At 38.3% G+C, this 24,271-nt stretch overlaps 2 protein-coding genes across 5 annotated transcripts in view; both read right to left on the bottom strand.

Moving 5' to 3' along the window:
* The window catches only part of Pkn (serine/threonine-protein kinase N), a 37,419-nt gene that overhangs the window by 3,186 nt on the left and 9,962 nt on the right, over positions 1–24,271 (bottom strand). For 2 of the 3 annotated variants that reach the window (XM_018514434.1, XM_018514431.1), the window contains exons 3-17: positions 21,968–22,169; positions 10,695–10,798; positions 9,861–10,065; positions 8,990–9,144; positions 3,978–4,229; positions 3,750–3,900; positions 3,580–3,667; positions 3,143–3,498; positions 2,834–3,069; positions 1,781–1,948; positions 971–1,288; positions 736–887; positions 438–657; positions 251–358; positions 38–178 (exon numbers count right to left, since the gene is read on the bottom strand). In XM_018514434.1, the coding sequence (XP_018369936.1) occupies positions 38–178; positions 251–358; positions 438–657; positions 736–887; positions 971–1,288; positions 1,781–1,948; positions 2,834–3,069; positions 3,143–3,498; positions 3,580–3,667; positions 3,750–3,900; positions 3,978–4,229; positions 8,990–9,144; positions 9,861–10,065; positions 10,695–10,798; positions 21,968–22,169 (2,856 nt within the window). The remainder of the gene's footprint in view (positions 1–37; positions 179–250; positions 359–437; positions 658–735; positions 888–970; positions 1,289–1,780; positions 1,949–2,833; positions 3,070–3,142; positions 3,499–3,579; positions 3,668–3,749; positions 3,901–3,977; positions 4,230–8,989; positions 9,145–9,860; positions 10,066–10,694; positions 10,799–21,967; positions 22,170–24,271) is intronic. The other variant, XM_018514432.1, reaches the window with a different exon arrangement.
* Positions 4,562–8,468, bottom strand: LOC108765635 (endochitinase A). Of its 2 annotated transcripts, none has more exons than XM_018514436.1 (2): positions 6,083–8,468; positions 4,562–5,980 (listed from the first exon to the last, which is right to left on the bottom strand). In XM_018514436.1, exons 1-2 carry the CDS (start codon positions 6,947–6,949, stop codon positions 4,700–4,702), a joined length of 2,148 nt encoding a protein of 715 aa, XP_018369938.1. In that variant the 5' UTR covers positions 6,950–8,468; the 3' UTR covers positions 4,562–4,699. The 2 variants fall into 2 exon arrangements, with proteins under 2 accessions (XP_018369938.1, XP_018369937.1); XM_018514435.1 differs by having other exon boundaries at positions 4,562–5,983; positions 6,083–8,467.

Below are 24,271 nucleotides of genomic sequence, written 5' to 3'. Positions count from 1 at the left end.
TATATGTTCAAATTTGAATTAATAAATTAATACTTACAATTACTGGTACAAAAGGTGGTTTCACGCGTCTTAGGAGTAAATCATCCCAAGCTATATGTCTGAAAAATGCTTGTTTCTTAACATCTTCGGCGTCTCTTTCACTGCTACCTAATCTCCTTTCTGGATTCTTTCTGAGTAACTGTTACAGAAAATATACGTGGATAAGTTTTATATAGTGAAACAAAAAAAGTAGTAAAATAAAGATACTTACTCTTCTCATGATTGCAATTGCTTCCAAAGAAAGGAATCTTGGATATCGTACTTCGTCATTTACAATAGAATCAAATACTTCTTCTTCATCATCACCTGGGAAAGGGGACTGAAATACATTTTTATTTAATATCCAATATAAATATATTTAAGACCAATTACATACTATATAAAAAAAATAAAATTACCTCTCCAACCAACATTTCAAATATTAAGACTCCAAGACCCCACCAATCTACAGCTCGTGTATAAGAAGTCTCCGTCAGCACTTCGGGCGCTAAGAATTCAGGAGTACCGCAGAAAGTACCTGTTCTGTCTCCAAATCCCATACCTTCTTTACATAAACCAAAGTCTGCGATTTTAACGTAACCTTCTGTATCTAATAGTAGATTATCTAACTTCAAGTCTCTGCAAATAAAATACACTATGAAATATATAAACTATAAAAATATATATTATTGAATTACTTATATACCCATTATATACCTGTAAATAATACGATTTTCGTGTAAATATTGCAATCCGAGAACTACACAAGCGGAATAGAACACAGCGCGTGGCTCTCCGAAAACATCAGCATGTATATGCATCATAAGATCACCGCCAGCTGCATATTCCATTACAAAACATACGTGTGCCTAAAAAGAATTTATTTTTCTCATTCTCTTCTATCTTATAAGAATGTATTAAAAATACTAGAGTAAAGAACTATTATCCGTACCTCAGTTTGAAAGCACGCAAATAAATTAACGAGGAAAGGATGACGCGTCGTGTTTGCTACTTCGAATATTCTCTTTTCAGAAAGCAATGACTCCACTTCATCTCTGGCTATAATATCTCCTTTCTTCAAGGCTTTAATTGCGAAGTACTCTCCCGTATTTCTATATTGCGATAGTATTACTTTGCCGAAATGTCCACGACCGAGTACGGAGAGTAGTCTGAAATTCTCCAAGGTCATACCAGTGAGCTGAGAATGCCTTCTTGACTCATAGGCACTATCTCTATATTGAAGAGGTCTAATTGGCATTTCATATACAACCTGAAAGACAAAGTTATAGTTGAAATAGCTAGTTATAAAATAGTATTTATTACATAAATGAATGTTTTAATGCATTATTATTGTTAAGTTATTTATTATATTAAGAATAATTACTGTATATAAGAGAATTATATGTTAGTATATCATAAGAATAAGACATTTTGAAGATGTGTCCTAGATCTTACAATGGCAGGTTAGGCTGTAATATTTTAATTATTAAAATTTTCGTGTGATTATTAATTTTGTCTATGTAGCGTATACTATAAAATAATTAAAAATACATGCAATGCATAGAAAGATTCGGAGAAAGAGTAAAGATTAAAAGATAAAAATATATATATATATGATGATAATTTATAAAGATAAAAATGAAATAATTTACATTATAAGATAAAGAGAGCATTACAAGAAATTATATTTCTTTCTTCAATATTTACATGCAACATACTAAAGCAAGCAAAGCAATGCTGTGTGTACATGGAGGGTATGTACCTCATCCTCAGGAAACTCGACGACAGGTTGGGGCGAGGGTGTGCGTGGAGAGGGTGGTGCAATCAGCACAGGGCGGGGCTCTGTCACAAGGGGCCTCAAATTTGCACCCTGAGGCCCGCCCTTTTCCTCGTTGTGCAGAAAATCAAACTCCCTTAATGCACTCTGTAACTACATTGCTGTCTCTTTAGCTCTAATTCTTTATTGACTGCAGCAAATTTTAGATTGCGCATCGAAATTATTTAGACTGAAGCATGCATAGCTATTATCTTTAATATATAATTTGAATTTCGAAATATATATTTTACAATGGCTTATGATTTATCATAATAGGGAGTTTAAATTTTTGTTTTCGAAAAATTGAAAAGACAGTGTAAATATATATTGCTTTAACCGACTATGCGAGAAAATAAAATTATATTATATTTATTGTAAAATAATTCATATAACATACATATATACATATATGTAGTTGCCAGAAAACAAGAAACTATATATCCATTTAATAAAAGAAGTGTGAAATGACTACAAGATATTCTTTTAAAGCAAGTGCAAATTAAACTAACACTACCTTTTTATAATTACAGAAATACATAATATATCTAATAACATGCCCCATCAAAATATATACACATCCATTAGAATTATAATTTTTTAGAAAATGTATCTATTTATCACACATTTATTTTATAAACTATTTTGTCCCATAACCAAGATTCCCAGCCTTGAAATTCTAATACATTGTTACAATCTTCTTGTAAAGTGATTAAAAGTAGACATATCATAGAGAAATGAGAATAATAAATTATATGTATTCGTAACATAATGAAAACTCTCCATACACGTATCATATAATAGTATAAACTTATAACAATTACATAACAATTTGCGACATTAGCAATCTTATATATCTTTACATCAAAAGCAAAGATTGACAAATACATATAATGCAATAAACAACATTTCTAACAAACAATATTATCGTGTATCAATATATAGAGCATTTTCATTTAAAAATAATGATATATACAGAAATACGTATATACAAAGACTTACTTCTTGATCCAGTTTGGGAGGTGGTGTAGGTGCAGGCGTAGGTTTTTTTGTCGCAGTTGGTGGCGGTGGAGGAGGATGCTCCGGAGGACGTGGCAGAGTTGGACTACTACTCGATGTTGACATACCTAAAGGCCGTGCGCCACCCAATCCACCTTTCTCCGGATCGGGCACTTCGCCAGGAGTTTCAGGCTTATCTTCTACTGAGGTATCAAACACAAGTTGCAACGGTTGTGGTCCTGCAAATCAAAATATATTGGTTAAACTCTTGGCAAGACTATGCATTTTACGTAGACGAATTTTAATCTTTACCTGACGGTGGACTTTCTGAGCTTCTGGAATTGTGCAATGAAGGCGCCGAACGTTTAAGCAGCCTACCCCACGTCGCAACATTTATATTCATTTGATTTGCTCTTGGGAAATTTTTCACTTGCTGCTTAAAGATTTTGCGTTGACGCTGTAATTTAGGCTTTCGCGATATCATCGGATTTAGAAATTTTATTTCTGCGAACAGAAGGCCTTGCGGTTCCAACTGTAAAGCCATGCCGTGTCGAACGTCATCAATAAATTCTTCTAAACGTAAAAACTTAACCGCACAAAGAGATCTCCAATCTTTCCAATAAATGCCTATTTCAAGTTCTCTTGATTTATCAAGCTCAATAGAAAACCTAAAAATTTTTATTGAATACACAAAATGCACAATCGAATTATTCACATAATTGAGTTAATGCATTATTAATTACTATTACCTTTGGTCCCAAGCTTGTTGGGAACATGGACGCCAACTAGTTTGTCCTACGGTTTGGTTATCCAATTTTATAACTGCCATAATATCATCTGAAATATGATAATTAATTAAAGATAATTAATTAAAGAATTCAAAGATATTGATGTTATTCTCAAAATATCGAAAACTTACTGCTTGTTTCATCTTTCACGCTATATGATTTGCTTGAGCTACGTCCTGTAACACCTTTAACGAAGCTACGTAAATCAGGACTAGCAGGGTGTTCCCTCCTCGTACGCCCAGGCACTTCTTCTGCTAAGTCTTGACATCCCATTAATCTTACCTAAACACATCGCAACATGTAGTACAAAAAAATAATACCGTTGATCAGTCAATTATCTGTAATGTTCTTCAATATACCTCTAATTGTCCTGTGACAGCTGCGCATCTCGATACTGAAGCTGGTACAGTAGCTTTACCCTCCAAAGGACCGCGAAACGGTTGTAATGATGTATATGTAACAGGAACTGGACTAGCTGACTGAACGCTAGCTAATTCTCTCTTTAACTGAGCTGCGGTACCGCTGTCGGGAGGTAACTCTTGCCTTCTGAGCTCGAGGGACAATCTGAGTAAGTCCAATTTTCTACTGGATTCCGCGAGGCTTGCTTGCGCCTGTGTAGTAATTTATGATTTATATAATAACGTGCCATTAGGAGCTAAGATATTTAACACCAGTTTAATATAAAGAGGGGATTATACAATATATATAAGTAAACACACAAATGATATCCGACATAAATTTATTAACGATGCAATCAATATAATACATCCTTGTTAATTTTTATAAATGCTCAATTTGCAGGAGAATGTATTTTTTAGCAGTCCTCGTAATAATTAATTTAGATTTAAAAAAAGCTATGTATAGAGTATATGGAATACTTTAAGAAATATAAATTAAGCACACAAATCACAATATACGAGTTTATATTGTTCTTAATCGCCTCGAATGCAATGGAACGCAATTTATTTTTTAAGCATACAAATCTTATAACATAAATAAATAAAGTGGAAAGCATTTGTCGTCTTATAAAAACTAAAGAATCAATATATTTAAAATCCTCAAGAGCTAATGAAATTGAATGTCACTCTTTTCGCAATTTGAAGGCCGGATGACGTTCGAGCTCACTCAATGAAGAAGATCGTCCTCTACCTCCGTCCTCGAAGTATCTTCGGCAATGCTCGCACGAACACGTCGGATTTTTCGAGGGACCTATATGATGACCAGGCTTTCGAAACGCGCTGATTACTGCTCCAAATTTGGAGGCTTTTAGAATATGTTCAGTTCTATCTCCATACAGTGTAGTGAAGGGAGACGTTACGCGGGAGGGTATGGTCGAAGGAAGGGGAGAAGGGCTCTTCGATCCAAACGGACCAATACGATCGCGTAAAACATTCGTATAAGGGACATAATCTTTGTGTATCGCAAACCGAGAGTGTTCCTCTTGAGCACTTCTATGCTCCGAGTCTAAATTAGTCACACTAGATTCCTCGATTTGACCTTTGCTCGTACAACGGACGATCGAATCTTTTTTAACAAATCGTGATTTATCATCGCCGGATATGAAACTCCAACCGACTGCTCCGCTCTCGTCGGAATCCTCAGCACTGTCCCCAGACGACCAATTTATCTCATGCTTCTCGAAGTACTCTCTCATCTTCCTGTTCTGTAGCAGATGTTTCCGTTCAATTTGCGGCGATCGCCAGATTCTGTTTCTGTCATTACCAGTTTTCGCCAAAATATCCAATTTCCGTATTCTGTCGCGATCCGTGGCATTGGCGTATTCAAAGCTGTCACAAGGCGTCAAGCCAGATTTACTGTTGATCAGGGATTCAATATCGGAGAATGTGTCCTTTGATGATGTCATGGTTGAATCGCATGGCGAAAGAGCCGTACTGGACGACACTGTGGACCACGGAACGGAATCGAGATCCCGTATCCCGCTGTACGAGCTGAATCGCGAGGGGTAAAGAGAACTCATAACCTCGTCGCTATCATATCCCTTCGAACTAGCTAACGAGGGCATTCTCATCGGTGCATTTCTGAAACTTGCGCATCGTCGCTCGGCACTGCGCTTCAGAAACGCGTTTGCATCTTGAAATCCTAGCGGCAAGTTATCTGCCGCTTGAGTGTGAGTGACTTTGACGTCGTCGTTTTCAAAGACTGTCATGGGCGTGCTGTGATTGTCCTCGCTAATCGTGTCTGTGCTGGCATCGTCATCGGATCCTGTGCAGTACACATCGATGTGCACCGTTCGCGACTTGCGCTTACTGCTATCCTCTTTCGCGGATGAGTCCGATTTTTCTGGATCGGTCGGAGGACCAGTACTGGTATTCCCAACTGATGCCGGGGGCGATCGGATTTCCTGCTGAAAGAAGATGATCGTCGCGTTTGAGATTCGTGGTGAACAATCTGTTTCATATATTTACTGCATGTTGCAGATATTTACTCCATGTTGATGACTCACCTCCTTTTTCTGCTCGCTACGCTGGTTAGCACCAGTACCAAATTTCCTCCTAATTTTGCTGCTCTTTACAGTCGACGACGAGCGCACCGATTCGATGTCGGTGGTTTGCGATGCCGCGTCCTTGCTTACCGCAGTGGCCCTGCTGGCATTGGCATTGGTCGTCTTTTCTGCGACGCGAGTGCAAAAATGCGTGGTGAAGGCACTCGATGCGCTTCCTTCCGCACAATCCTCACAGACTTCCGGAACCGTACTGAATTGATGACGTGAAAAGACATATTGGTGCGGAGTTCGACGGTGCCACTGATCGACAGACGAAACTTTCTCAGGATTAGGCTTATCCGCGCCTACAGGGGATAGTACAATGCTGCACGTGCTTTTGCATCGATGATTGTACTGTTGAGAAGAGCGTCGTGCAGGCAAGGACGAATACGTGTGCGGCGAGAACTGTTCGCTGGTATAACCAGAGTCAGAAACGTTCGCTCGGCCTCTAGATGAGATAGAGTCGTCGTTACCAGACGAGCCCGAACGTGGCAAAGTGTACGATCCGCTTGATTTCTCGGGCGGTGTGGACGTGAAGAGTATATTGCCCCGTTGAAAGCCGTAGCCGCCGGCGGTACTACCAGACGACAGGAAAGCGTTGGACGTGGTGGCTGGCGTCGACGTTGATGTCGAGTTCGGTTCGCTCGTGTTCCAGCGGCATATCATGCGAATGCCGCCTGCGTCGGTGGTGGTACTGGTACCCGGAGGCATTTGCACGGTCTCGGAGGTCACCGTGTCGCCGTGGCGGATCGTGACTTCGGCGCGCACAAGCCACGGTGGCACCTGGCTCGAGCCACTGTCGCCCGAATTATCCTGACGTCCATACATCTTGCGCCTCTCTTCCTCCTCAGCCTCTGCCGTGCCTTCATCCACCGCACGACATTATTGTTATCCAATCGGCTCTGCTGCCAGGAAAATACGTCCAAGTGATCTGCCCTCTTCTCCTCCGTACCGAAGAGGCTCTTCTTCTGTTCATGGATTTGAAGTCTCTCTGCTCGAACGTATACAAAATGCCGGCGATTAATCACCCGTAATCATTTATCTCTAATTCTTCATCTAATTTCGTAATATATTGAAAAGAAATCTTATATAATGATATCTATTTAAGAGTTGAGCTGTGCTTGTGCTTCACAATCTCGTTCGTGGCGCAGTTTTTCCCGGAAGGATGGTAATACTGCGGTATTGCATCGCCACCAATCTATTTTCGGGTCCCGTGTTCGAGAACTATCCGAGTGCGTTTCTTTCCGCTTTAACGTTGCAAAATTTTAGCGCCGATACCTGAAGATATGACATAGTAATCGTCGCTTTGCATTCTATTATTCTCTACATATAAAATATGTTTAACAGCTGTGACAGCTGTGATGTGTCAGTTCATCATTGCATATTACACAATATTTCTGCGATTGTTGCAACCATCGCGGTTTCCATCTCTTGTAAGGCAACAAACTGAGCAATATAGAGTGATGTATATAATTAGCACGATATAAATTTGGAGCAACATACAGTCGCATTAAAAATATTTTTTTAAATAACGTAGCATTTTTTATATGCTCGACAGTCACTGACGTAATAATTGTGCGCAATAATAATAATGTGTACGGTCAGGTGAGATGTATTACGATACAAAAATCGATGTACAAGTTGCTTAAAAATTTCAATTAAAATTGTAGACTATTCAGTCTCGATAATTGCCGGTAGCCAAGAGTATTCGAAACACAGATATCTTACGTGTGTGTGAAATTATTTAGCACGTATAATCTAAAAAGATCGAATCGATTATTTCTGAGTAACTCGCATACGTTACACACATTCAAGCATCAAACAAGATTTAAACTTCCGCTAAGTAATGGATTGTTTATGGCTCGATTAGAGACGTTTGAGCGTCCAGTTAGTATACAAGTATCCTGACAGCTTAAATCGATTCTGAAGCAGACGTCAGTCTTCTTTGGAGTGCAGCGTTCGAGAAGAAAGCGGAGGGGCGACTCCAAACGGGCTACGATCATTGGGCGGCTTTATGTCAGTCTTCGAGTTCAAATCATAATTAACAGCCACGATTATCCGAACGCGTGGTCGATATCTTCTTGGATGTCTTGATGGACGTATACATTCCACGGGCGCCTCCTTCGCAGTCGGCCGGTGCACATGTCGTCGGTTTATCGCGGTGCTTACGATACTGGATGATGCCAGTTCTCCTCGAGAGATGGTAACTAAGCGCGACCCGAAAAGGCGTCACGAGAAACGGCGGGGTAGCGCGGGTATTCGGCGAGTTATTTTGAGAGACGCGCGTATACGCCGCCACCGACCCTCCGGGGTCCATGTCGACATGCATTACGCCGCCGACGTCGCCCGCGCGATCCGGCTGTCGACAAGAAGTCGTTTTCGTACCGGCACAGCGGACAAACGCCCCCTCGTCGAAATCACATCACCACTCACATGAGATCTGTCTCCAATACTAATTCCCGAAACTATTATAAATTAATCAATTTACAGAAAATGTTTTCCTAATCAATTGACTTAAAACAATCTAAAAATTTTAGAAAGCATAATCTACGTTAAAAAAAAACTTTTAATATGGCAAATAAGGCAGTGGGATATTCTCATGTATTGCGTTTGCTGATTTAAAAGAAAAATTCATCTTGTTGCGCTAAAAGCGGAAATTGTCCTCATTGTACATTTTCACTAAGAGAGTAGTCGGACAATTTCCACGTTATTATCATTTCGAAACAGCTCTGCCGGCGAAGTGACGTAAATGGCTTCCTTTAATGCTACATATACAAACACCTTTCGCAAATTGCGTGTCACGCGCAGAACTCCGGCTTCCGTTTCCACGTCGACGGATAGCGAATTGAAAAAAAAATGACCACGTACCTCGGTTAGGGCCTTCTTATCAGCGACTTTGGCACTTTGTAGAAGACGTATCACGTTCTTGGCACCTTCTACAACAGCTGCTTCTATTCGTAATCGATGCCGTAGCTCCTCCACCCTTTCCTCCAACGCAAGCTCCAAGCTGGGCTCGTACCTATCTGTAAAAGCATTATACTTATTATTCACATTACATTCGACAAAAAGATCACACTCGCAACGTTAACCATTACTCATACAAAGCTTTCATTTATCTACGGCCGCATGATTATCTTCTTACGTAATGTATCCACCCACGTTTTATAGCGAGGAAAAAGTAAACCATTGTAACGAATATATCCTTCGACGAACAAAGCGCTTCCTTCCAAGAAATGCCATTTACCACAATAACGAACATATGCAACATTGTACTTTTATAATGAATACACGGCACGAATTCCTGGGTGAGATACGAATGTATACCGTGTTCTGAGACAGTTTCATTACCGCAGTAAATGTCAGCTTACTGTCTTCATTCCGTAAACCTCACGTTAACAATGAAATCAGAAATGTATACAGCTTAACTATGGTCGTTCAAACAATTAGAACGATAAAGCTGACGATACGTTCGACAGAATTAAGCAGAATTTCTGATAGCGCGCATACATTATTTAAATAAACGAAGCATTTCAACTCCCCGATTCACACGCGATACCGTAAATTTATGTTGGTACAACTTGTGTCTTTACGTTTATTACAATCAATATTGGAGAACTAATTGTTTTATTTGTAGAAAAATATTTGAGAGACAGAGAACATTCTTTCAATCATCTTCTCTTTCCCAATTTCGATCAAATATTGCATACACAAATTATTATTAATAACGACCAGTACGTACCTTTATTACTAGCTGTTTCACCGTTCGGTGGTGGTGCATCGCCTCGTTGTTGCTGTCGTGATTGACGCACCTTCATAATCCGCATACGTAGGAACTCGATTTTGGCGCGGGAATCATCTAACATTTGTTGAGCCTCCTGTAGCAGTTTCTTGTCGCGATGGCCACTCGTTAAACTCTGTATCATATTTTCAGCACCCTGCTTGACCTACCGTGAACATAAAAGGAATGACATTCTACATTATTTTATTAAAATTTAATTATATATATACAGCATTAAACGTTAAACGCCCACGTTAAAAGTCCAATGTACAAAAAAATTAACCACTTTGTTAAAAAGAGAAAATAGGAAGGTATAATTGCAAATAATTAACGCTTCTACATTAACAAGTGATAACTACAAAGAGTTCGGACGCGTTAGTCTAATTATTTCAAATCCTTGCGTGATGTAACGAGAGATTATTTTTAGTAAGAGAAAAACTATGAGCGACTCACTGCGCTGACTCATGCGAGGCTAATACAAGAAAAGTGAAAGAGAACTATCGAAGTTCTGCGTAATCATTCAGAAAGTTGTACATAACGACTTTGCGAGAATTATATTCTAAATATATATTATCAAGAAGTTATATACCGACATATAATATATTTATTATAGAAAGAGATGTTATTTTGTTATCGGTATTCTCCGATATCGCAATTGCTGCTAAAAAATCTTGATAAGTGACAGCTTGATATCACGCAATATCATCCGTGTTCGCGGATATCGCAAATGTCTGCTTGTGATTTTGAAATGTATATCGTAATTCAATAGTGTCTCTTCAGCAAGCGGATTTCTACCTTCAGTTCGATATTGAGCTGCTTCTCCAAGGACAGAAGCCGAAGATCCGTGAATAGACCTTCCTGACTCGGCGACGAAGGCCCCATCGGTGATAGAGGCGTGTCTGAAACAAAAATAAACGTTCACGAAATAAAAGAATCCTATATGACCTGATGTATCGGTGATACTAATGTGTTAAACGACGAACGAAATATCTCTCGATGAAACGGAACACTGTACGAGCTTAAAAAAGTAGTCGTAAAAAAATATGCATATATATATATACATATACAAGGGAAGCTCGATAAGTCAGTGACTGTCTTTCTAACTTTTTTTTTTTACTAAAATTCCACTTATTTTTCAATATAGTCTCCTTTCAAAAAGTCACTAACTTACCAAACTGCCCACGTACGTACATAAATACACATACACACACACGCGCGCATATATATATATATATATATATGTATATGTATATGTATATATATGTTTTCTAACATTCTACGTGCGATTCGGGTCCGCTTTCTTTAGCCCGCGGGTATCCTTCTTCACGTCACGTCCGGATTTTCCACGTTAGTATATAAGCAACCGCTGCCGTACACGTGAATGGTTTTTCATGTCTGACAATCTCCATGATTTGACAAGGGAGATCGTACAGCACGCTTGGATCCTACTTTCCATCACCTAGTGCTGACGTGCTGAAAACGCCCAGACTCCCACGTATTCAAACCAAGTATACGGGGGAGTGTGGAAAAAAAAGTGATGTCCCGCTTTGTTTCAGGAACACACCGTTATGAATTTCCCATCGCTTCCTTTTCACCGCGTTCATTCTGCCTGTCTATCATAAACGTCTTCGAGATACAACAGGGGATTATCTGACAATTGCGTCAGACGCTACTCTTGCAGAACGACGGAATCTCTACGTACGCGAATAGACTTGCGACCACATTTTATGAATAATACAATAATGCATACACAATGTAGTAATATTAGGATGCGTACGAATAAAATACCGCGTTATACGTAATTCGTACCGGAACGGTGTGGGAAATGCAAGTCATAATTATGAGCGTTATTTCCGTGCCCGCCGGAACTTTCAACAATTACATTAATCAGTGTACTTTACGTAATCATATCGCGTTATTCTTTGTTATATTTCGTATATTTTAATGACGCAGACGTGCTCTGACGTCTCCCTAATTGCGAATCTCCTCAAGGATATATATAAATAATTGCTTACGTAATGCAAACCATTTAAACATGTACGAATGTATCCTCTTGAGATATAAATTAACCCTCCGTTTGCAATCATATTTTTAATCCCTCCGTCTGTAAAGTTCTATAAGACTCTTAAAAAAAAATTTCGGATTATTTTTCATCTCTATTATCAAATAGTTTTTAAGTCAAATGTTATTTAATATCAATCTAATCTAATTAAATATAATTTAATAATTAAAAAATATAAAAACAATTTAATAAATGTGAGCAAAAATGAAGTTCACAGTGAAATTTCATGTGCTAAAAAAAAAACGCAAATTGCAGACGACGGATTGATTTCAGTACGAAAAATGTCAATTCTTCGAACAATTCATTTTACTTTAAACGGTAGATTACATCGTTATTTCAAGGCCGATGTGATTCACGTCGGTCGTTGTTCGGCGACGACACACCGTTGCATCGTGTATGACTGGCGCACGAATTTAGCTCGTTAGTGGTGCGATGTGGGGCACCCTTTCCTCCATCGAAATATGCCTATTATGCACCCATGCCTGGGCGCGCGGGAAGCTACCGTAAACACGTGCACGGTTCCACGGTTCCGCGATTTCTCTGTGCGCGCGCTTACGCACACAGCACATAAACACGCACGCACGCACGCACGCACGTCGAGATAAACGACGCGTAGTGCCCGTTCGACGCGAATGGGCGAACGCGGACAGACACGTTTGCACACCGTCTATGCACACGAGCATGTCTGACGTGTCCGAATAAGGCGATGTGAGGGAGCGAGCAGATGCGCGATTTTTCACGCGATACTTCAAATACGCTATATCATCAAAGATGTATGTTAATTGTTAGCTTAGAGGTCAGGAATCACATGAATGCCTAAACGGTCGGCACGAAAACTAAGTATCTATATTTGTAATGTTATTTATGCTCCTTTAGCGTGGAACGCAAGAGATCGTAAATATCCCGAGAAGTTCTGCAAATATACATATGTTGAATTAGAATTGAAGCCGAGATTGCATGGAAGATTATTATTTCCGATATGCACATTTCGGCAAGCTTTACATTTGATACAGAAAGGATGGTTCTGCTGAAGTCTCTAAAAATTTAGGTGGATACAGATTTAAAAATGATTTTTATTATTTTATTAGATAATGAAAGTAATTATAAAGCGCGCTTGAACTAGCAGCTAAAACCTAATTATTTTGATGACCTACCAAAATTATTTTCAAATCCGTATCTACCTAAATTTTTTAATACTTCCGCGAAATCATTCTTTCAGTGCAGGTAGATTTCTTTTTACGAAGCACACTTCTCGGAAAAGAATCTAATCGGCAAGGATTTATTTTTACGGCTCCAATCGCAAAAAATTTAATTAATTCCCTGCACATAAAAGTTTATAGATCTTATCAATTCCCGGTGACTCCGTCGACAAACCTCTCGAACAATCGCGGGATGGCTATTATTCCTAGGAATCACAAGTAGATATAACGAGAAAATATCGAGAGAAACGGAGAGCCTGAGTCTGCGCGAATGTGCAAACACGTACCAAGCTTTACAATGCGGCGAAAACGACGGCGGAGGCGGTATAAAAGAGTTTGCGTGGACAATGCGGCATCGAGAGCTCCGCGAAACCGTGTCATTAGCGCAGCTCGGCCGAACACGTGCCCCATTATATTCTGCACTTCTGCCCTTGTCCGCCCTAGCATGCGGAGGCCCGGCGACAAAGGCTTTCCTTGTTTTTGATACCGTCAACTGCACCCACCTACCCACCCTTCCTGATCGCCCTTCCGCCTGTCCTCGTTGCTCTCTCTCTCTCTCAAACCGCCTCTTTCCCTTTTTTTTTAACATCCTTTCGCCGAGCAAACAGAGAGAGTATCGATGTACGCGAGAGTTTGCGAGGGAAAAAGAAGGAAAGAGAAACGAAAGGGTGGTTGTGTAAAACGCGCAAGGTGGCTGCAGCTATTCGCAGCCACTGTCGTGTGTCGGTTCAATGAACTCGCCGGGCGCGGCGCACGCAACCCTTTCGGTAGGGAGAGTGCGTGCGCTCTTGAGAAACGGATAATTGCTCTCTACCTTTTGCTCGCAGCGAAAGGAGAAAAGGACAGCGCAGCGACCGCGCGAGATGATTATGCAAAACGTATCGAGGCGATATGCTACCACCGAGTACTCCGTTAGTCTTTGTACTCAAACAAAAGGATATTTAAACTCTCCGTTTGCAATCTGGATCTTTTTTGACACAAGCAAAATTTCACTCTCAAAGTTCGACATCATTTTTGTTCAAATTTCAGTTTTTATTAAATAACATTTGAGATAAAAAAAAACTCTAAATTCTTTGAAGAAACTCTCACTCTAAAGAATGAAAACTAATGCACAATTTCTTCACCTCTAGATAACTTTATCCAAGAGATATCTCCCAGAATACAATGGAGATATCTTCTGGATAAGGTTATCCGCAACTTATCTGGAAGTGAAGAAATTGGGCATAAGTCAATCTTGAAAAGTGACTCAATTTTCAATTTTTAAGAGTAAAATTTTCACTATAAAAGGTTTAGAGAGTAATATAACAGAGATGAAAAGTGTAAAAAAATATGGGTCGGGCAAAAAAAGACTCAAATTGCAGACAGAAGGTTAATATTCTTCAAATCTCGAAAAATATATTCGAAATATGTAAATCAGTCTATTTTATTACCTTAATATGGAAGGTCGCATTAAAGATTCGTGTAATAATCTCTCAAAAATATACAGAAATTATATACGGTAATTTCTCGCTGGTTATACACGCAACTGCAATATGCATTAATGCTATCGCGCGATGCGTGCTGGTCTTGTCGTCTCTCCATTCCATTCATAACTCTGCTCGCGTCAAAGCTGTCCCATCTACAGGAGCGTGAGTTAGCGATACGTTCATAAAGCGTCGGGGAGGGAGAGTTCTTGTACAGTTCGTTAATGTATGTAAGAAGCAATTGTTCGTATGTGATGATTGTCAGCAACATCCTTATTACGGCATTGACTAAAATAATTACCGTAACTCCGCGAGAGGCGAGAGTGCGAGGCGCTTTATTTATACATCTAAGCCAGCATCGACATCAAGAGCTACACACATATGCGTTTCTAGCATCTCGTCATGTAACAAATGATTGCGTCAAGTGGACGCAACGCGATCTCTGTGAAGTTCCCATGGCTAAAATACTTTTCTCGGATATCTGACAGTCTCTCGAGTTCCAGATAATACCTCGAGAGCTTTATTAAAGAGTATTATAACTCCAACTCAATTTCAATAAAATAAAAAAATTTTTATCAATTTCTATCTATAAAACCGTGATATTGATTTTATATCTCCGGATTTTTATTTTTTACATTCAATTCATCAAAACTTCTCGCGAACATATCGCGATCTCTAGTACTTAAAAAAACATTATAATTTATCAATTAAGTACACCGAAGTTGCAAAAATAGTATGTTAACTTTTTGGAAATCATAAGTGATATTGGCTGCGTTCAGCAGAAAAAACAGTTTTGAAACTGCAGTTGTAAAATTCTTTAATATGATTGATCCTGCCCTTAGTTTCTCATTGAATTCAAATGTGCAAACCAATTATATTAAAGAATTTTACAATAATTGCAAAGTTGCTTTTTCTAAACATTTGATTCAAGTTGCACAATATTTATTGAAAATTGATAAATACTTTTCTCTTTTTCTTTTTTAAATAACAATCGAATTAAAAACATTCTCGATAATAATCATATTTTAAGACAATACATAATATAGGCAGAATGCTGGATTTAACACCTTGTAATGTCTAAAAAAAAACTACAATGGCCAGGTAACCTTTGGTGCAGGTAGCGCAATTTTTTATCGCGTATCAGGCAAACTTTGCCATAAACACGCCCGAAGCGCCGATTAGCATAAAAGGCAAAAGCGTACCGAGAAATTAGCATACACCTTAAAAAACCTACGGCGAGTAACCCCCGAGCGTTCGGCAAGTAGCAGTTAAGTTATTAGCATAGAGCCACCGGTTGGTTGCACCGATCAAGAAAATCGCGGGACCGGTCCGATAGAAAGTGCTGCGTTAAAAAAGCAATAATGTAGCGGCAGTTATGCCAGCGAAAATCACTTAAAATCGAGTTCGAGTAATGCAGCTACGACGCACACGCAGTCGTGACGCACAATTTGCCGAGAGACTACGAAGATGAATTAGATAATTATTTGCGAGAACAAGATTCTCCTCGTCATGAACGCTTCATATCCTTGACACGGGCTACCGGAACCTATCGGTTATCCGCAATCATTGAATGATCGTAGGCGTCAATTGCCATCCACGGTAAACGCATCGCACACGAGTGCAGACGGGATGAGAGTCCGCGTTAGACAGCACCGATTTTATATGACGGATGGAACGAATTACAAGATGTTTATATCTTATACGAGGTTTATAGACTTGCTTATAATCTCGAGCACCGTTTCCCGCAGGATTTATACTGATAACATCGGAATCATGTATTATGTAAGTTAGACAAAATAAAATTCTGAGATATTTTTAGATCTCAATGTGATAATGTGCACTTTTCTAAGATCAATATACTTTTGATACGAAATAATTAAATATAACATATCGCAGATGGATCTTCGTACGTCGTAAAACGAATATTGAGATCGTAAATGCGATGTCTATTATATATAATAAAAATCGCAGAAGGTGTACTGAGAGAGTCATTCGGCAAAAACGAAACACCCGTTTCTCGACTTGATTAAGAAGTTCTACGAGCGTTGATGAGGTCTGATAACAAACTCAATATATTCGTCCGCTCCAGTTATACGGAAGTGCAATGAGCTACACTACTGTGCAATACGGTATTACGTGCGTCCGGAGGGGTCTTATATTACGGAACTATATTGGGTCTGTGCTATATTAAGTAGTTACATATACGGAACATCTGATTTAACGGTAATGGAAAGAACGATTTTGTTGATTAAAAATGTAGATAGATACAGAACAGAAAATAATTTTATTATATCATCAAATTAGTTATACAGGAAATTTAAAAGCTTTGATGAACAATGTGCTGCAAAAGTTTGATAAAATATCGAAATTTTTTGCAACTCATCACATTTGAGTTTCTCACATAATTATTTTGATAGTTCAACAAAATTATTTTCAGATCTATATATAGATAAATTTTTAGATATTTCAGTAAAATTCCATGTGTATCTTTCCATGTGTAATCACCTTCAACCATCTTACAATTAGATAGATTCCGACAAAATCATTTTTTTCATGTATGAATATACTTTACGTGTATTCTTATAAATTAAACATATTTCAGCGATTCTTACGTTACAGTTACGTCACTGCTAAATAACTCAAAGGTATTATTTCTCTTTCGAGAACCACAAATATTTCAGTCGTGAACGTAAGAATTTTAACGTTGCATGATACGTTCTTGCGGCTATATTTCCAACGCTTCAAACGGCAACTTGAGTGACTTATTTAGTTACGAATCTATGCGCGACCACTTAAAATTTATTAACTCGTAAATGCTTGGCCCCTATACCGTTACTATGTTACGAACGTGCAGGTTCGATAAAGTGCACTTCATAAATCCATGTGTGTGGTATCCTGCGGTCAATAAGCTTCATAATCGACTCGCCTCATAAAATCTAGCGGAATTTCCGCGACTGAACTGCAACGCCAAGGCGTATCGTGATTCATCAGGGATTTCCTCACCAGGAAGATAACTGATAATTAGAGCGAACCATACCAATTGCTACTTGTAAAACACATTTACGTTTCTATTATACGTTCTTATAACATATACTTTCATTTCTTAGCGATTCGCCAATCCGTTACAATTTTTACATAAGTATAAGCTTACAGTCTTTCGAAATAATCTTCTCTTTGATCATTTCTTCACGAAACTTCGCAGAGTTTTATGCCTCTGGCGCGCGCGGACGATTTTTCGGCTGTCGCAGGATCTTAAATCGGACCCGGAGGGAGGACAGGTAGTCCACAAAGATCGGGTCCGGCCAGCCGGCCAGTCAGGTAAAAGCAGACAGGTAAAGGAAAGAGGATTGGAGAGGGCTTCCCCTAAGAGCATCGACGATGGAATGCGAAAGCGTGGGTTCGGTTTGGCCGTAACGCGTTTGGATCTCAGCGTCTGGCTATACAGAGAGGAGTGCGGGGTGGTCGGGGACCAGCAGAGCTTCGGGGCCTATGTACGCACGTGTAACGGTACTCCGGCGCGATCGCTCGATCCCGATCGCCTCTCTCGTAATACGCTCTCGATCGTCTCGCATCGTACACGCATCTGGACGTGTATGTTTGTATATGTGCGTTTTCGCCGTTGCACACAGCAGGAGAGCGCGTGTCTCGACAGAGCTGGAAAGTGAACGAGCGTTGTCGTCATTGGCGTCTGCCTCGCTATCCTCGCGAAACACCAAGAAAGAGAGAAGAGTGGACTTTCTCCTTGATCCCGAAACTGTACCGCCACGCGCTGAATCGATGGGATCGGTTTTTGAGTAAATTGGAGAATCCATTATCTTTCGTAGACAGTAGTAGAGACTCTATAATCAGAGTCTGATCATGAATGATTTTGTCAAAATCCTACGAGAGAAAAGTATATACAAGAACGATTTTGCTGAAACATCTATAAATTTTGCTACAGATTGGACAATAATTTTTTTAGACCATCAAAGTATTTGTGTAGAAAACTTAAGCATAATGAGCAACAAATTTTAATATTCTAGCAATCAACGAAATTACTTAGGTTGATTCAATAAAATTTTCCTATCTCTATATCTAGCTAAATATTTAGATACTTCAGCAAAACCGTTCTTTCCATGTACTTCTTTCTTGTACATATACTGTGTCATTTTAACTTATATCGTTTCATATTATAATTTTAATCAAAATATAATAGAATGAGAGACAATAACATTATAATGAAAACATATATAAAAGGAGAAAGTATATAGATATATCTTTCTCGTAGAATTTTGATAAAATGACTCATGGCCAGACTGTTATGGTCAGACTGTTATCTCTAGTAGACAATAACGAGTTTGATAGTAAGAAGGATTTTATTCCTTGTTTCCTTCGTTGGTTCTCAGAATTGTTGAACTCTTAGTTAACATCAATTGTTCTTTTCAGTTAAACTTCTTGCACCGTTTATCTTTCCTCTTTTTCTCTTAAACATAGAAAGAAAAAGAAAAAAGATGAACGATGCAAGAAGTTCAACTGAACAGACCTAATAATAGTAACTTGAGAAATGCTACGTCTCAATGTAAGTCTCAGGATCGCACACTGACGCTCGTTTCTACCAATGTAAATTAACCTTTATCTCAGTTCAACTTATTTTTTTGTTTTAAGAATTAGAAAAGGCTGAACAGTAAGTTATACCGAGATTAAAGTTAATCTACATTGGTGGAAATGGGCATGAATGGTGCATCTTCTTCATACGGGGGAAAACTGAATGAAGCAACCCCGAGGCAGGTTGCTAGACTCGAGACCGAGTATGATGATGACTGACTTAACTCGAGTGGATAGAGAGCGTCTTGGGGTCCAAGGTATAAATAGCTGCTACCACTTACCGTCAATTCAGAGCAAGCGCAAGACTGTAGTTCCTCTATATACAACGCATCATGCAGGGCATAACGAAGTGACCATTCATAATGCAGCAAAAAAACATTCTTCAAGAGTCAAATGATGTTTTGCCCGAGAATAACGTATTAGATTAGCCTATTAATTGCGTTATATGATCATATAAAGTCGTCATATGAATTCAACACCATATACATAAACAAGCAATTTTTCTGCTCTGAACCAATTCTTATGTCTAAGAATATTCAGATGATGTTAATAAGGCATAAGTGTTCATCCAAAGGGTACCAGCGATAAAGAAAACAATGCAACGACTGAATTTCAGTTATAAATTTGGCAGACTCACGGAATGCGAAACGCGATACGATCAATACCGAGAGAGGGCCACGACCTCTAATTAAAAAAAATTCTGTTAATCGTTCCTAATTTATGTCCCGCGGCATGAAGAGATTTTCAGCCAAAAGAGAGCCGTCTCGGCACGCAGACACAAATAAGACAGATGATAATCGTCGTCTGCCCTTTCTTTATTGTCTCATCAAAACTGGCAGTAACTCGTGAAGGAATTGAATACCATTTTAAGCATCGCATATATAGAAGCTATATCGAAGCATATAACACGGTACGAAGCTATGCAGCTAGCATATAAACCCAATGTTACGGAAGAACGACAATGTTAATGACATTAATAGTACGTTATTTTGGAACGTATTCTTTTCTACTGCTGATCAATCGATCAGCAATGAAAAATATAAATATACCTCTAGTTGTATTTATGGCATCGATCATGCCGCTTTTTTAATCCTCCGAAGCTGACGTTAAAATCTGAACACAGTTAACTGAAGCTGAATATACCAGACCTATTTATGTTAATCTAAATTAAAAAGCACTATTGATTTCAAGAAAATGACTAGTGTAAAAAAGAAAAAATTCTAAGTAAATTTTAATAAAAATAATACAAATTTTTTCAGATGTAATATTTAAAAAATTGAATTGTTTGACATTTTTAACAAAGAAATTTATAATTGAATGAATTCAGTAGACCTGCCGTTAATTCCGGAGGATTGACTTATATAGATATTTCGATTCAATGTTGATATCTCTTACTACATTTATCTCACTGATCGTTGTCTTTTTATCTTAAACGTTTGGATACACATCTAATGCAATGATATGTATATCAATCGATGAGTCAGAAACGTCACTGCGTTAAAGAGATACGCTCGATTTGTCAGCCTTAATGGCGACGTAAGGCTAGCAACTTGGCATGCTCAGACGAGCTTTATAAAACCCGAAGACGTCGTCTCGACGCCTCGTTAGCGGGTGGAGTTATTAAGTGCCCTCTCGTTAACGATACGGAACGGTCGTTAACGCGGTAGAGAGCGGGTATGTCAGAACATTAACTATTACCGCAATGCTTCGATATGTAAAACCAATGAATAAACGGGGCAATAATCGCTGCGTGCAAATAAACGTGAAATTATCGTGAAATTATCGTGAACGCGCTTTCATGAAACTTTCTGAAAAAGTTGTTCGAATGATCGGTACTCTATGCTTATCGGCACTTTGATTAAGTCTGTTTATTATTCCTACACTAGACTGCACTAGTATCCCTAGAAGACTGATGACGAATTAAACGTACTCAGTGTACACTCTAGTGTGCGTTAAAGTCGTCGTATTATACAAATTGACGTAAAGATATGTTTAACATAAATATAAAAACGGATTAAACCGTGAAATCCTCAATACATTGTGTTAAGTAAAATATGTAGGTATTTTATAATTCAAAATATTTGCATTTCACTTTTACATAGATTAAATCAATGAACGATTTTAACATGCACCAGTGCGTCCAACTGAATCTGGCCATGCCCACAAAAAGACGTATATAAATGTAAAATATATATGCCTGTTCGAAATGTGTGTGTTAGATGTGAATATATATACGTTCCCACTACACTTTGATTGGTATCGCCATTGTGTGGTGCCAATCGAAAGGAATGTTAGTGATAACTAAATTCTATCTTTTAAGGGGACACTAGACAGCACTAGAACTTGCTTGCTTTCGCAAAATATCAAACATATCTATATTTCACCTAAAGTTCCAAAAATGTATTTAGTTCAGGTACAGAAAAAAAGACTTGTTATTAATATCCTTTTACTTTAATTGTTTGTAATTGCTGTCTTCTACGATGATTCATATAATAACGCCTATTAAACTATCATGCAACGAATGCAAGAAACGCAAATTTCTCTCTGCTTATATTAACCTGTTTTCCATGAGTGTCCCGATATCGAAGATCTTTAGTGCTTGTCCCGGTATTGCGTCTGACGCGCGACGTTCGTTACATAAAACCCGTTTAGGAGCGCGTAGCGGACCGCTGTATTCTCGCTCGGTCAATGCTATGCGGGGAATTATAAGACGAACACGAAGATGGTATCGCACAGCGCCGTATGCTTCGCTTTACCAACCTTGACCGTTGGAGTGATTCTGCTGCGGCGATTGAGGCTGGCCCTGCGTCAATATAATTTGACTCTCGAGCTGCTGGAGCTCAGCTTGGAGCTCGTTCAACTTGCTGTTCGCCTTCTTCACAATAGTCGCGACATCCGAGAGCGACTTGCGATCGGTCGCGACCTCCCTCAGCTTCTCCGCGCCAGCCTTTATCTTCAGCTCCTGCAAATGAAAAAAATGTTAAAATGTTGAAATTCATAATCGTGCATTGGAACGGTCATCATCATCGCCATTTCAGTCGAAAACGACATCTTATACCGAGAAGTTTAACTGCATACATTTATTATAATCTCGGTCAATCGCTCGTTTAAAGAACATCTACCACTCGATCGTGCCGCTCCTTTGTACAGCAAATGAGACGTAAAATCACGCACGTGTCCAATGATTATACCTTTCGATATATCCTTTGGTATTCTATTAGCGAGCATTAATATACAATTGCTGCGAATTTTCGCAATGAGTCACCATGATTTTTACACGGAAAGAGCGGTTTAGCTAAAGTATCTAAAAATTAATGAGATACACATCTGAAAATAATTGTATTGGACTATTTAAATAATTCTATTGGATGCTCAAACAGTTTATCAGAATATTAAAACTTTCTGCTACATTAACATCATGTTTGAGCGTCTCCACATAATTATTTTGATGATCCAATACAATTATTTTTAGATCTGTTCTCATATCTAATTAAATTTTTAGATTAGAAGACTTCAGCAAAATTATTCTTTCCATGTATTTTCCAACATAGGTTCATGTTGGTATGTGAAGAATTATTCGTCTAATATTATACGCTAATATTAGTCAGACAAAAATAAAATCAATAGATAATTCAATAGATATTTGTTCAATAAGGAATAATGACTCATTTGAAATAAATAGTCTTAACTTCCGAGACATTATGCATGCATCTGTTCTGCAGTGCAGTTGATTCACAGAAAATGTTCTGGTAATAAGCGTATGAAAATGTGCTGTGTTAAGAAACCTATCGCATTATACAGTATTACACACGGCTCTGTTTCGCAGTGGATCTATTAGTGGTAGGCAGCAACCAGACAACGTTAAACGAACGTGTTGTAAAGGCTTAGTAAGTATCAAGAGATAAAACAAGAAGACAAAAGGCAAAAAGGAGAGAGAGAGAGAGAGAGACGCTGCTATATAGCAAAACTTGTTTCTACGCGAGTTGCAGAAATGGTTGGACCACCCTCAAGTTTCCATTCGCAGCGTGATTTTTAGAACGCGACGTCCGGTGCATCCGGAAACCATAGATCATCGATCGTTTATTACCGAGACGTATGTCGGATATTGATTAAGCCAGATGTAGGTACGCATGAAAAAACGTAATCACGTACGATCTGCAAATACTCCTATCTGCAATATCCTCTTGCAATCTCTTTAAGCATCGGGGATTTGCAATTGCAAATCTCCACCTAAATTATGGAATCGATTTAAGGTTGTATCAGTATCATCAGGTGTGTGTCTATGTGTGTGTATAATCTTTGCAAAAAGTGACTGGAATTAGAAATTTATATCTTCCAATAATACCATATAAAAATGAATGAACAAAACAGTGCATTACCAAATGAATACGAAACAGTTCAATAAGATCAATATTTGATAATATAATTTTATTTTATAAATTCAAATGAAGATTTTCTCATTTTATCTCAATTATTTTTTAAAACCCCAGTCTACTTCTTACTTAATAATTTTTTATCCAGCTTTTAAATTGCCGCCAAACTTTTTGTATTATTTTTTCAAATATAGTATAGAAAAATCCGTAACTTTTCATAATCTTTTCATTGTATTAAAAAAATGCATGTAGTACGTTCTATTCTCCGTAATAGGAATACTTTTTGTGACTAAGGGACTATACGAGTAGGTCCTCGGGATATTTTTTCATTACCTATTTTAGAAGTTTTACTATTTTCAACTATCTATATGTATAAAAAATTGTACCATTTAAAGTTAGCATAAATATAATACGATAATTAGCCTATATAAACAAAACAAAACTGTGAAAAGCATAAGATAAAACATAAAATTATTTCAAATCATTAAACTATTTAAAAATTAAAAATTAAGAAAATATTCCAGAGTTCCCAGGACCTACAACGCTCCATTACGAGTTAAATTAGCCTTGTATAAAAATCCTTCCATTATGGGAACAGATACCCACGTCTATCATAGAATATTTATTACTAGAAACAAAAAAAGGCAAGCGGAGAACATTAAGATAGCAAGGAGAGATTAATTTCTACGCA

Source organism: Trachymyrmex cornetzi, unplaced genomic scaffold (genome assembly GCF_001594075.2).
Source record: "Trachymyrmex cornetzi isolate Tcor2-1 unplaced genomic scaffold, Tcor1.1 scaffold503, whole genome shotgun sequence".
In the NCBI taxonomy this organism is placed as follows: domain Eukaryota; kingdom Metazoa; phylum Arthropoda; class Insecta; order Hymenoptera; family Formicidae; genus Trachymyrmex; species Trachymyrmex cornetzi.
This window is presented reverse-complemented; position numbering and strand designations above follow the sequence as displayed.

What these genes read in the sequence shown, in the direction of transcription:
- LOC108765635 (XM_018514435.1), bottom strand. Translation starts at nt 6,949, where the DNA reads ATGTATGGACGTCAGGATAATTCGGGCGACAGTGGCTCGAGCCAGGTG. An exon ending in GTAGCGAGCAGAAAAAGGAG is followed by an intron (nt 5,984 to 6,082) that starts GTGAGTCATCAA and finishes ATCTTCTTTCAG; the next exon opens with CAGGAAATCCGATCGCCCCC.